This window comes from Urocitellus parryii, chromosome 1 (assembly GCF_045843805.1).
Source record: "Urocitellus parryii isolate mUroPar1 chromosome 1, mUroPar1.hap1, whole genome shotgun sequence".
Classification (NCBI taxonomy): Eukaryota; Metazoa; Chordata; class Mammalia; order Rodentia; family Sciuridae; genus Urocitellus; species Urocitellus parryii.
The window spans coordinates 283,711,683-283,725,805 of record NC_135531.1 but is presented as its reverse complement, the minus strand read 5'-3'; the positions used below and the strand labels follow the sequence as shown (position 1 = coordinate 283,725,805).

Here is a 14,123-nt window from a genome sequence, read left to right as displayed (position 1 = left end):
GGCTTCACACACAGGACAAGGCACAGGGAAGCCTGACACAGAACCCCAGAACTGCAGTGCAGAAACAAGACTTGAGCTGAGGCCAAAGTGCAATGTTCAAAATGGCAGAACCATTTGATCCACTGAAACAAATCAAGATTTTACTACATTTACTACCAGCCACCGACTCACCTCTGGGTTGCCAGTATCCCATCAACAAATGTCAAAAGTCACTTAAGACACAACTGAAGCCTGTATCTGCACCGGGGCTGCAGCCTAAAACCATCATGGACCTCTCTCTCCCTTCCTTTAAGCCCCTGCAGTAAACGCACTTCCACATACATACAAGCATTTCAGACTGGTCACGCCCATGTCAGAGACCACGACGTGTGTGCTCTAGGAGCCTGTACCCCAAGTCTGTCTCCATACATGATTCACATAGATGAGAGTCATCGTAGCTAAGTGAGAGCCAGTGGCTATTCCTTACAAATGAAATAAGTAGTGATTTAAAATACAGCATCGATAAATAAAAGTTCTTCAAGTCTGCATGACAATTCTCAATGAAGGAAGTTCAGAAGCCCCCTGGGTTAGACAGAGTAAATGAAGGGAAGGGAGCAGGGGGGACAGGAAGGCAGTAGGATGCGTGGGACACACCTTTCCCATCCTGGCATATGACTGCATGACCAGGGTAACTCCACATCATGTACCACCACAGAATGGGATCCTAATTAGAGAAGTCACACCCCATGTTTGTACAGTATGTCAAAATGCACTCTACTGTCATGTACATCCAAAAAGACCAGACCAAAAAAAAAAAAAAATCACAGGGAAACAAAAAGAAAATCCCTGCTCTTGGGGAGACCACCTCCACAGGGTCCCTGTGAACACACCAAGCAGCTTCTCCTGAGTCTTCCTGATGGTGGAGTGGGCAACGCAGCAGGGTGAACCCCACTCTTACTCAGTCTATCCCAGTGACCCCCTCCAGGACAGCTTGTGTGTGCCAGACAAGTGCTCTGCCACCACGTCCCATTCCAACCTCAGGCCACCAAAATGATGCAGTTCTCATACTTTGGCTCCAAACCCTCCTTTTTTTATCCATTAAAAATAGCTTTTAAAACACCATCGCAAACCACAGTAAGTTATATTTCATTCCCAGCAGGATAGCTGGAATAAGAGAGTCAGAAAATGTCAAGTATGGGCAAGAGAGTGGAGAATCTGAGCCAGTTGCAGTGACACACACCTGTCATCCCAGCAGCCTGGGAGATTGAGGCAGGAGGATCACAAGTTGGAGGCCAACTTCAGCAAGTTAGCGAGGCCCTGTCTCCAAATAAATAGATAAATACATTAATTAAAAGGCTGGGGATGTGGCTCATGAAGTGTCACTGCTCTGGAAAGCAGTGGGGTCCTCTAGGGTCAGACTCAGGGTCACAACACCACCAGCAACTCCAACCCTAAGTACCCCCTAAAGAAATGAAGACTCACATCCACATCAAGCCTCCTGCATGGACCCTCACCACGACGTCCATCAGCTGAGGAAAGGACAGACAAAACTCTGGGTATCCACACGGAACACTCTTCTGCCATGAAAAAGAATGGGCACCGGCACAAGCACCCATGCCGCGACCTGGGCGGACGTCTCAAGTGTCCGTCCCAAAAGAACATGACCATGACCCCACTCGGGCAGTCACTCAGAAGAGGGAGGGCCAGAGACCAGCGTAGATCACGGCTCACCTAGAACTCAGGGAATGACGTGGATTAACAGGTGTGGGTTCATTTTTGAGGAGATAAAAATGGTCTAAAATTGTGAAAGTGGCACATTTCTGTTTAACACCACTGATTTGGACAGTCTATGAGTAAGTTGTAGAGTATGCAAATTGATCTCTATAAATTGTTATAAAAATCCCACTCACACTCAACTTTACCTTCTAACACAAAAGAACAGAACTTAGCTTCAAGCCGTCTCTGGCACTCCGCTGCACCTGGCCAGCCCCTCAGCACCCTGGCGGGCTGCATCTGCTGGAACTGTGCGCACCCTGCTGCTGTACGTCTTGGGGACGCACCTCCCCAGCCCTCACCGTGGGGAGCTGGAGCGAGGAGCAGACTGTGACCTGAGAGCATGCCTTACTGAAGCCCTGCGAGGACAGCGAGGCTCCCACACCTGAGGAGACACCAGAGAAGCCATGCGCTCTGCAGAGGGGGCAAGAGCCCCAGCCCAGAGGGCCGTAGGTCACTCTGTATTTTCACCACAGCAAAAGAGAAGCATTAAAAACCACTAAATGTTGGTAATTCCCAGAGGAAAGAAGGGCCTTTAACTAAACTTTTAGTAACAACCAGCAGGTTCTGTACAATCCCACATGAGCCTGGTTCTTCTGACTGGTGTGTGAAGCTAATTTTGTCCAAGTGTGAAGTTAGCACATCTCCCCAGAATACCATGGCTGCTCAAGACTCAAGAGACAGAAAATCAGGTAGACAGACCATGAAAGACATGCACACAACAACTGAACTATGGAGGCAATCTAGGTGCCCTTCAACAGATGAATGGATAAAGAAAATGTGGTATGTCTACACAATGGAATATTACTCAGCCATAAACAGAAATGAAATCATGGCATTTGCCAGTAAATGGATGGAACTGGAGACTATCATGCTAAGTGAAATAAGCCAACTCCAAAAAACTAAAGGCCAAATATGTTCTCTCTGTTATGCAGATGTTAAACCACAATAAGGGAGGGTGGAGAAGAGAGAATAGAAGTTCACTGGATAAGACAAAGGGAGGGGATGGGGATGGGAAAGACAGTAGAACGAATGGGACATCACTTTCCTACGCTCATGTATGAACACCCGACCAGGGAAACTCCACCTCATGTACAGCCACAAGAATGGGAAGGGACACTCCACATATGTATGACATGTCAGATGCACTCTGCTGACATGTGTAACTAAAAAGAGGTACACAAGGCCAGAAAGTCTAGAAACAGGGCAAAGTTGGACCCTGAGGTGAGAGCACACTGCTGCGCGGAGACACTGACGACACTCTAGCAGGAAGCAGGGAGCAGGCCTGACTGCAGTCCCTCCCTGGGCACACACAGATTAAGCGCAGCACTGCTCCCCACACTGAGGACACGTGTGGACCCACTCTCCCAGGCTGCCGTCTAGGACAGACAACATGCCATAGGACACGACGTCCTGCTGGAGACTGACCTGCCCAGCCAGGGGTCTCACTGCTGTCTGCCCACTGCCCTGCAAGCCCAGCAGAAGGACCACCTGGTCACAGCCTGTCTCCTGGTCCAAACATAAGGAGAGGGCAGTGAGGAGCACAAGTGAAACTGAGGACAAGCAATGGTGGGCAGGGACGGAGGCCCAGGTCAGCACCCCGCCTCGACCCAGAGATCTGTGTCCAGGGCAGACACAAACCTGCTTCCTGGACAGGCACTTGGACCCTGAGGACAGCCCACCCAGTGTCCCAGCCCTGCCTCTGCAGCAGCTCTCCTGTACCACTGGCAACAGCGGGTGCTTAGGAGAGGGCCGATTCCTGCCATCTGGTCAGGTGACTCCGTGTCCCCACCTCTCAACCCTGTGCAGGCCTCTAACTTGCTGAAGCCAATTCAACAGGATCAAAGAGACACTGAAGACTTCGACACTGAGCCCCCTCAGCACCTGCGGCTCCCACTCCTGCACTGAGAGCATCTCCAGGCGTATGGGGCGCACCCAGGCCTCATGGCCAGCCAGACCAGCAATGGCCACCCCACCCGATGGACAGGCTAGAGCGGGAGTCACTGTCACTTTAAGCCACTAAGTCTTGGGTGGTTTGTCACTGGGGAGGACAAGGCACCTGGAAGCAGAATACGACTGACTTATAGTAAGACGCACTGAGCTCTGGCTCCCCATGCAGCGCTCCTCAGCTGGTAACAGTGCAGAAGTGCCTGTCCAACTCAGGGCTCGGGGACAGCTGCTTTTCCAAGGGAACTCTCTAGTTTCTGGTGACCAGTCAAGTATGTCAAATACCAAAGATGATAGTTATATTTAATTAATAGAAACAATTATTTCAATTTATAACTCAAAAATAAATGCATGCTTTTTCCTTTTAGATCCTAGTTTTAGTTGATACAGACTATTAAGCAGGACAGAAAAGATGTTTTCAAAGCAAATCCTAAATAGTGTAATTATTTTTCTTTCAGTTTCTAAAAAAAATTTTAACACACATGTAATCAAGCCTAGACCTTAGTAAATAAATACCTTTGCCAGAGGGATGGCTGAACGGTGGAAATTCTTTCAAACATTTTGACTGGAAAAGATTTGGGAGGCTGGTGTCGTGGCCATGCCTGCAATCCCAGTGACTCAGGAGGCTAAGGCAGGAGGATTGCAAATTTGAGGCCAGCCTCAGCAACTCAATGAAGCCTTATGCAACTTAGTGAGACCCTGTCTCAAAATAAAAAATAAAAAGGGCTGGGGATGTGGCTCAGTGGTAAAATGTCCCTGAATTTAATTCCCAGTACCAAACTAAATAAATACGTAAGATTAAGATTTGGGAGCCCATGACCTATTTCAAAGGAGAATGATCCCAGAGCTGCCGGAAGTGCACCAGTGCTAGCCTCCAGAGTTCAAAGGTCATCATTCAGCAGACTTTTGTGATGGGACAGTCACCACTGCCCTAATAAAATGAGATTGGTTTTCTTCCCAGATACAACCTTAATACACCAGGCAAGGTGGCACACACCTGTAATCCCACAGACTCAGGAGGCTGAGGCAGGAGGATTTCAAGTTCGAAGCCAGCCTCAGTAATTTAGTGAGGCTCTAAGCACTTAGTTAACCCTGTCTCAAAATAAAAAATAAAAAGGGCTGGGGAGAGAGTCGGTGGTAAAATGCTCCTGGGTTCAATCCCAGTACTCCCCCTACCCTGAAAGCAAACAATCAAAAACAGCAACAAAATTTAAACGAAAAGCACTTGAGTCTCAGCACTAGCCACCTACCATCCAACACTCCTCAAGGGGAAGGGTTCCAGGGAACACTGGCCCAGGTGCCAGCAGAGGACAGCCTGCGGGCTCTCTCCAGCCTCCCAGCCCCGCCTCAGCTCTCTGCAGTAGAGCACTGCTCACGGCCCACCGTAACTCAGCCCGCCTCTGACTTTCTGTGCAGCATCCTGACTCAATAGACGCCTCTAGCACAGACACACCTCCTGAGAGAAGTCAAGATTGTTCTCTTGCTTGTATTTCTGTGGCATTAAAAATAGGAAAAGCTTTTAAAGATGTTACTTTAATTCAATATACAAATACTAGAAAAGAGAGAATGGATTTCTGTATTACAAATGAAAATACATTAGCAATTTTAAAAAAGAACATCTGTCCTAATATCACTTAGAAAAGCAGAGAAAATGTTTTCTAACATACCATATGGGTCCAAAAGAAAACAGTAAGCAGGGCACAGTGGCACATGCCTGTAATCCCATTGATCTGGGAGGCTGAGGCAGGAGGATTACAAATTTGAGGCCAGCTTGGGCAACTTAGCAAGACCCTGTCTCAAAATAAAAAAGGGCTGGGATATAAATCAGTGGTACAGTATACCTGGGTTCAATCCCCAGTATCACACGCCCCTCAAAAGGAAAAGAAAATAGTGTTACTGAAGTGTGTTTGTGTGTGTGTGTGTGTGTATAAAAATAAAATATTTACATATATATGTGTTACTTAAGTACATATGTATATATATAATTTTTTTTACTATGTCCAGTTATTTTTGCCAACATTATCAATACAATAATTAGGAAATTTTTTCAGAATAAAAAAAATTTTATTGCTGACCTGGAAAAAGAAGTTATATGCTAACACCATGATAACACCTCCTGTATGCTGGGCTCTCACTTCCCACCAGCCTCCTGAGAGGAGAAGCTGAATCTGCATCCAGATGTGGATGTGACCCACCCAGGCGGCCAGGTGGGACCGGTCCACATGGGAGCAGCCTAAGGGCTGCAACTGTGCCCTTCAACAGTCTCTTTAGCCAGCCTCTCAAAAGAGGAGAGTGGAAAGACCGAATCCTAGTGGAACTTTAGTTGAAAGAAAAAAAGAATACCACTTTCACACTTCAGGAAAACTCAGTTTCAGTATTTCCAAGGACTTCACTGAGTGTTCACCAAAGCCACTCTTGGCCAGCTTGATAAATGTACAAGACCCAGTGCCTGTCTCGCATGTGCAATGCCCTAGGATAACTCCCCAGTACTGGGCCGGAGGGGGAGTCAGGCCTAGTGGAGATATCATTCCAGTGTCTCAGCAGGCTGAGGTAGGAGGACCCAACTTTGAGAAAGCCTGGGCAACTTAGCAAGACCCTATCTCAAAAAATAAAATAAAAAGGGCTGGGGATTCTAGTTCAGTGATAGAGTGCTTCTGGGTTCAATCCCCAATATGGCAAGACAAACAAATACACCAACAGAACAGCAGAGCAGAGCTGACCAGCACTGGCCTAAGAAGGCCTCCGACATACACCCCTTACCTCGGTGTCAAACGTCTCCACAGTGTTGTCCAGCAGCTTCACTCTGATGTGCAGGTGCTTCTCCTGCATTCTGGGTGACAACTTCTGCCCTGGTTCGAGGGTGCTCACTCCCATGGGGGTCTGGGTACTCAAGCGTATCCCTGCAGACTGCAGGACTCTGTACGTTCCTTCTATCTCCCCCATTCCTCCTCCGTTAAAAATGAAGAAAATGCTAAATAAAACAAAACACAGCAGAGAATTGCTACTTTAGGTATTATTAAAACAATGTAAAAAACAACCATCAGGCACATGGGAACCCGAGTCTTCTTTTTTTTTTAAAGAGAGAGAGAGAGATGAGAGATGAGAGATGAGAGATGAGAGAGAGAGAGAGAGAAAGGGAGAGAGAGATTTTTAAATATTTATTTATTTTAGTTCTCGGCGGACACAACATCTTTGTTGGTATGTGGTGCTGAGGATCGAACCCGGGCCGCATGCATGCCAGGCAAGCGCGCTACCGCTTGAGCCACATCCCCAGCCCCCGAGTCTTCTTTTTTTTAAATTTATTTTCTGGCTGGACACAATATCATCTTTATTTTATTTATTTATTTTTATGTGATGCTGAGGTTCGAACCCAGGGCTTCACACATGCTAGGTGAGCGCTCTACCGCTGAGCCACAACCCCAGCCCCTGAGTATTCTTTCTTTTTTTTTTTTTTTTTTTTTGTTTAAAGAGAGAGTGAGAGAGGAGAGAGAGAGAGAGAGAGAATTTTTTAATATTTATTTTTTAGTTCTCGGCGGACACAACATCTTTGTTGGTATGTGGTGCTGAGGATCGAACCCGGGCCGCACGCATGCCAGGAGAGCGCGCTACCGCTGAGCCACATCCCCAGCCCCCTGAGTATTCTTTCTGCAACTTCTGCAAGTCTTGAATTATATCAAAACAGAGTTAAAAAGATTATCTTTGAGCAGGACACGAAGGCACACACCCATTCCAGTTACTCAGGAGGCTGAGGCAGGAGGATTGCAAATTCAAGGCCAGTCTGAGCAAGTAAGCAAGACCCTGTCTCAAAATAAAAAACAGAAATGTGTTGGGGATGTGGCTCAGTGAGGGAGCTCCTCTGGGTTCAGTCTCCAACACCCCTTGCCCAAAATGTGTATATATAAATATATAGGGCTGGGGTTGTGGCTCAGTGGTAGAGCACTTGCTTAGCATGTGTAAGGCACTGGGTTTGATTCTCGGCACCACATACAAATAAATAAGATAAAGGTCCATCAACAGCTAAAAAAAATATTCAGTAAATAAATAAACATTCACACACACACACACACTTGGGCTGGAGTTGTGGCTCAGAGGCAGAGTGCTCTCCTAGCATGTGTGAGGCCCTGGGTTTGATACTCACCACCACATAAAGTAAAATAAAGACATTGTGTCTACCTATAACTAAAAAATAAATATTTTCAAAAAATTTTATACGTGTGTGTATATACATACACACACACACACACACACACACACACCATATCTATCTATATGTATTTTACTCACACACATGAAAGTGCAGTATAAATAACAAACGTAACTCTCCATCATATTTCTCAGGTACTCTGGAAGCCAGGTATGTATATTAACTCACTGAACACCTGAGACCCAATTAACAAGTGACATCTTCCCTAACCATCTTCAAAACATCTTCTATTAATTTTAGTAACCTTTTATAAATTCTATCTCGGATGTATCTCAGTAGTAGAGCACTGGCCTAGCATGCACAAGGTCTCAGGTTTCACCTCCTCCTCTGCAAAAAACACACACTCATGAACTTCCTACCCCCACTGCCTTGCATGCCAACTAAGTTGCTGCAGGTCTCCTGGCCTTCTCCTCTTTGTCAAAACAAACCTAATCAAGGGCTTTTTACACTTGCATCAAGTCTGAAAAGCCTGTGGCTCACTGGCGACCAACTCCTACTGTGCACTTAACCCTGTCCCACAAAGCCCCCTTCCGACCCACCTGTGGGAGACAGGCACATGTGCACTGCATTCATCAAGCAAGAGCACACCACTGGGGAAGTGGAAAGACAGCAGGAGGAAACTTTCCCTCAGGCACGACATCTCGGATTCCCCCAGAAACTGCTCAAAGGCTCTGGTTCCTACGGATATATCCTCATTTAATAACAATAAGAAACCCTGTAGAATGTCCTTTCTTAAGAGTTGGAAAATTCAGCTCAAAAACTGGCGGAGGGATTGGGGGATGTACCAAGGGGTGCCCACAGAGGGGAGGCTCAGGAGAGCATGTGAGGTGTCGCTGGCCTTTCTGCTCACTTTTTCTGTGCTCCTAACATTGCTCTTTTGTCTGTTATATGTAGACATTTTTAATATCTTTATTATTTATTTTTATGTGGTGCTGAGGATTGAACCCAGTGACTCACATGTGCGAGGCAAGTGCTCTACCACTGAGCCCCACCCCTGCTGTTTTCTTTTTTTTTTTGTAGTTACAGATGGATAGCATGTCTTTGTTTCTAACCCAGTGCCTCATGTGCGCGAGGCAAACACTGTGCCACTAAGCTACAGTTCCAGCCCCTAAAACTGCTCTTAAAAAAAAAAAAAAAAAAAAGGAAAAGCCCACCAGGGAACACAGAAATGACAGAGACACCCAGGCTCTTGCTCTTCCGCAGCACGTGGGAAATCAGCACGTGGCTCCCTGCAGAAAGCACAGCCCCGATCCACAGTAAAGGGTGGTGCGCAACAAAAACCCATCTCCCTTGAAGACTGAAGGTGCTCCACCAGGAGGATCAGGAGTCAAACTTCTAGCCTGACCAAAGAAAGCAGACCACCTGACGTTTTCTCCAAATCTGTCCAACATGCCTAAGACCCTCTGGTGTTAGGAAGGAGTGTTCACGGTTGGTAACGACCTGATGGACTCTCTAGCTGATCCCTTGGCCCTGAGCAGCATTTCTGCTTCACTGAAATGTAGAAGGAGGTGGAGCCTTCTTTCTTCTTTTTCTAAGCATGACTAACATTTTTTAGAATAAGCAACTAAGTGAGAAAGTTGGGAAACAAAGTCAGTCTTGTAGTCCATGGCAAGGTCAAAGAGCTGATTGGAAAAACAGGTGGCCAGGCTGACGGCAGGTGGGGCACCCACACCACCTCCCTGTACCTAGCTCACTGTCAGATGGACGCCAACAAGGCCAACCATTACAGAACCACGGAACCTGATGGGGACATGGCCCTCAGCACCAGAAGGGGCGTCGTTAACTCCAGGTGCTGGTGCTTCTGGGGCAGCTCACCAGCACTGCAACAGGCCCACAGGAAGGGCACCCGTGGACAGCAAGGGCGGAGGCCACCACCTGGTAGTGGGAACCTGGGAGCCAGAGCACCCCAGTGGGTGAACTCAGCCACTTCTCCATGCCCAGCCCCAGCTTTTCACCTGGAAAATGGCAGGGGAGGGAAGGGCCCATCAGATCCTTTTCAACTCTAAGGGTCCAAGATTCTGTTCTAGCAGCTCAATGAGAAAATGAACTAAAAGTTGATGTGTCCTTGATTCCAACTAATAAAATAAACCAAATAAAATCATGTGACCACAGCCTTTCAACCCAGCATATGCAACAGTGCTGCAGAACAGGAAGACTCCTTCCAGCCAGCCTCCACAGCGCAGCAGGAACACCCAGCCAGGCGGGTTCCAGAGACATGGTCACGTCTGCCAACATTACCATTCCACTTTCACTCCCTAGTTTCTTTAATTGCCCCAACACTAAACTGATGTGTTTATGTCCTTTAGCACATTTTAGAGCTACCCACTGAGAAATTCTAACTGTGAGAAACAAAATTCTAATACTGAAGAATAAGTTTTAAAAGCTGAAATGAGTCCCGATAACTGGGGGGATCTCAACACTGTCTGGAGGGGCAAAGCCAACATGTGGGCGTGAGCATCTTCATCCACAGAAGCAGTAAGATCTCTACGTTGTCTGCTGCTCTGTGAACAGCAAGGAACTAAGCCAGGTGCAAGGCATGTTAGTGTCACCCAAGGAGGACATATGTATTCATATGCATAAAACTATGGAAGAATAGGCCAAAAACTAACAAAACTGGCCACCTCCCTACGGAGAAGGAAAGGAGCAGAGATGGTGAGCTGAGGAACTGTCTTCTTTAATAAACTGTGTTTAATAGTTCTGACTTAGGAAATTCATAAAAGTTCTCAGTATTTTAGAAAAGCCCTAAAAACCTAACGAAATGAAACCAAGATCCTCAATGTATAATAAGACAGTAGCTAAATTACCAAGAAATTCACCTCTTGTGGCCTTAAAGTTCAGCGACCTCAGTTCCCATGGACAGTGAGACACCCTAAGGAATGAGTGTTCTTCCAGGTCACCCAGAGTGTGGTGGTTCTATAAGACAAGTGGCCTGCTTCCTCAGCAAGTGGAAAAACAGAAGGGCAAACAGACACTATCAGAGACATATGTGCAATCACTATGTGAGTACGAGTCACTATTTAAATGCTGAGACCACTCGGATGCTAGATGACATTCAGAAGTTAGTGTCACTTTCCACCTGTTTCACTGGTCACATGGCCATGTAAGGGGGAAAAGTCCCTATTCCTTAGAGATAGAGACAAATTCAGGATAAATGAACTGTTCTACTCAATGAGTTGGGGATCCATGGATGAGGTATGTGGGATGGAAGGCTGCCATATGGTGACGATTGAGAATGGACACATGGACTGTGGTACACTCCTGTACTTCTGTGACTCTTTAGAAGCAAAACAACAACAACAACAACAAAAAAAAAGACGAACAAAAACAAAACAAAAACCCCAAAAACAATTCCAGCAACAATTTGATGTACACACACAAAAAATGAGAAGCTCCAAACTAATAAATGCTGGCCCAGTCCCACACTTTCCATGGGAGCCGCTGCCCAGGGGATAGTTGTTCGCTGGTGGCTACACCCCCAATCTGTGAAGGCGAGACTGGCACCCACAGCTCCATACCCAATAGGCTACTGTGGAGGTTTTTCAAGATGAAAACACATCCAACAAAAACTTCAATTTAAAGAACTGTTGCTGGGCGTGGTGGTGCAGGCCTGTAATCCCAGTGGCTCAGGAGGCTGGCACAGGAAGATCAAGAGTTCAAAGTCAGCCTCTGCAAAAGCAAAGCGCTAAGCAACTCAGTGAGACCCCGTCTTTAAATGAAAGACAAAATAGGGCTGAAGATGTGGCTCAGTGGTCAAGTGCCCTTGAGTTCAATCCCCAATTACCCACCCCCCAATTGTCCTTCTTATTTCCATTTTATTTCAGTTACTGTATTTTCACTAAAATTCCTATTTGTTTTTGTTCTTTATGTCTCCTGTTTTTATTTATTTAATCCTGTCTATACTTCTATACTTCCTATGTTTCAAGAGTAGCTTTACTTCTTGGAATATTCTAATAGCTGCTTAGAGGGTTTTTTTTAGCTGGGTGTGGTGGCACACACCTGTTAGGAGCCACAGCAAAAATATTGATACAGGCACCTTTGGATTTTATTGACTGCCAGCCAGCAATTCACATTCATATGGTAATTGGACTCATGCTGTTCAGCTGGGCCCATTTCAAGACTCAGGTTACTCATGTCACTCTTGTAATGGGAGAGTTCCCATTGGTTGGGAAAGGATGGTAGGAGGGTGTTCCGGGGGAAGGGGAAACCCCCCCGGCTCAGGTAGAACACACACGTGGCGGACCCACCTGTTAGGGGACGCACACGGCCTCTCTCTAAATAAAACTTTGTCTCAGTTTGACTGGCTTGTGTTTTTGTGCCCAACCGGGTTGCAAGATTGCAAGCCCGTGTGCACTGACAGCTCAGCAGGGGATCGCTCAGCAGGGGTGCCGCAGGCAGTGCTCGGCAGCAGGAGCGGGACTCAGCCGGCCCGGGGCCGGGCAGTTTGCGGCATTTTGGTGGCCCTGTACTGGGAACGCCCAAAACTTAAAGGTGAGTAATATCACTCGCCCCTAAGGAAAGGCGACAGAATGGGTATTTCTGTTTTGATTTATTCTGCTCTTATTTCAGGCTCTCTAGCCTTACAATTTTTCCAGACGAGTTGGGATAAATGGCTGACTCAAGGTTTGAAGTTATTCGGCCCTGAGAGAGAGAAAATTGACATAATCATTTTCCTCCTCTCCGTTTCTGTTTCATTCTGTTTTGGCTTTCTTCTATCCTATCTTATTGGGTTACGTTACCTTTATAGTAGATTAGAATCTAGTAAAAAACAAACCGAAAAACTGTTAAGTAAATTGTTAGAGGTCCAGGCCATGGCAGAAAACATATTAGGTCAAGCAAAACAAAAGGTCTCTCAAGCTAGTCAGATAGAAGAAAATTTGAACAAGGCAAGCTCAGGGAAAAAAACGGTCGTCAGATAGGGAGGCTGCTACTAACTCCGTTCCACCACCAGAGGGCATAATTCAACCAACAGCTTTACCTGCCTCCATAGATGATGAACGGAATCCTGAGGCGGGACCCCAAAAACTAGCATGCCCTGTAATTGAGCAGGGAGAAGAAAAAGAACGAGTTTACCGTGCCTTAGATTTCAAAATAATAAAACAATTAAAGGAAGCTGTAGCAGCCTACGGCCCGGCCGCTCCCTTCACAGTCAGTATGGTCGAATCTATTACCGGCTGGAACTTAACACCAGCAGATTGGGCTAACGTGTGTAATTCTGTGCTAAATAGAGGACAGTATTTATTATGGAAAATTGCCAATGAGGAATTTTGCAAGGAGACAGCTAGGCAAAATGCAGAAGCAGGTTACCCTGAACGAGGCCTGAAAATGTTACTGGGAAAAGAGGAGTTTCAAGAACAGATGCAACAGCTCAGATATGATCCTGGCGTATACGCTCAAGTCGCTATAAATGCAATTAAGGCATGGAAAACTTTAAAGGGACAAGGGGATTTTCAAGGTCAACTATCTAAGATAATACAAGGAGTTAATGAGCCCTACGCTGACTTTGTAGCTAGACTTATTGAAGCAGCCTCTGAGACATTTGAAAATACAGAACAGGCAATGCCATTTATAAAACAGCTGGCTTACGATCAAGCAAATCGTTGCTGCAAAGAGGTCATTAGACCGTGGAAACAGGAAGATTTAAACACATATATTAAATTATGTAGAGACATTAATGAACAAGGACAAGTCATGGCAGCTGAAGTAAAACAGGCTTTAAGTACCAAGCCAAAAACATGCTATAATTGCAATCAAGAAGGGCATTTTAAAAGAAATTGCCCCATAGGAGGAGGGTTTAACAAAGCTAGGTATCAAAAGAGTAGAATCCCGGGTATTTGCCCACGATGCCATAGAGGGAGACATTGGGCTAATGAATGCCATTCTCAAACCACCATAGAGGGTATTCCGTTATCAAAAAATGGACAAAGACCAAGTGTCTACCCACGATATCGTGGAGAAAGGCATCAGGCCCCGCTGTCAAAAAACGAATTGGAGGGCCCAATGCCCCGGGGCCCAAAACCACAAATATACGGGGCAATGGAGGAACCCAGCAGTACCATCAAGGTGGTGCCCAGGACGCATTATCCATCAGATCCCTCATCAGACAGACTAGAGGGAGCGCAGGGTTGGACATCTGTGCCTCTGCCAGAGCAGTATTAACTCCAGAGATGGGAGTTCAAATCATTCCCACAGGAGTAAAAGGACCTCTTCCCCAGGGAACAGT

General features: G+C 46.3%; 1 protein-coding gene across 5 annotated transcripts in view; it reads right to left on the bottom strand.

Annotated features, from left to right (window-relative positions):
* Farp2 (FERM, ARH/RhoGEF and pleckstrin domain protein 2) overlaps positions 1-14,123 on the bottom strand; it is a 96,727-nt gene that overhangs the window by 69,870 nt on the left and 12,734 nt on the right. For 4 of the 5 annotated variants that reach the window (XM_026414786.2, XM_026414791.2, XM_026414790.2 and 1 more), the window contains one exon: positions 6,460-6,670. In XM_026414786.2, the coding sequence (XP_026270571.2) occupies positions 6,460-6,642 (183 nt within the window). In that variant the 5' untranslated portion in view covers positions 6,643-6,670. Of the gene's footprint in view, positions 1-6,459; positions 6,671-14,123 lie in introns of those variants that run through there. The other variant, XM_026414792.2, reaches the window with a different exon arrangement.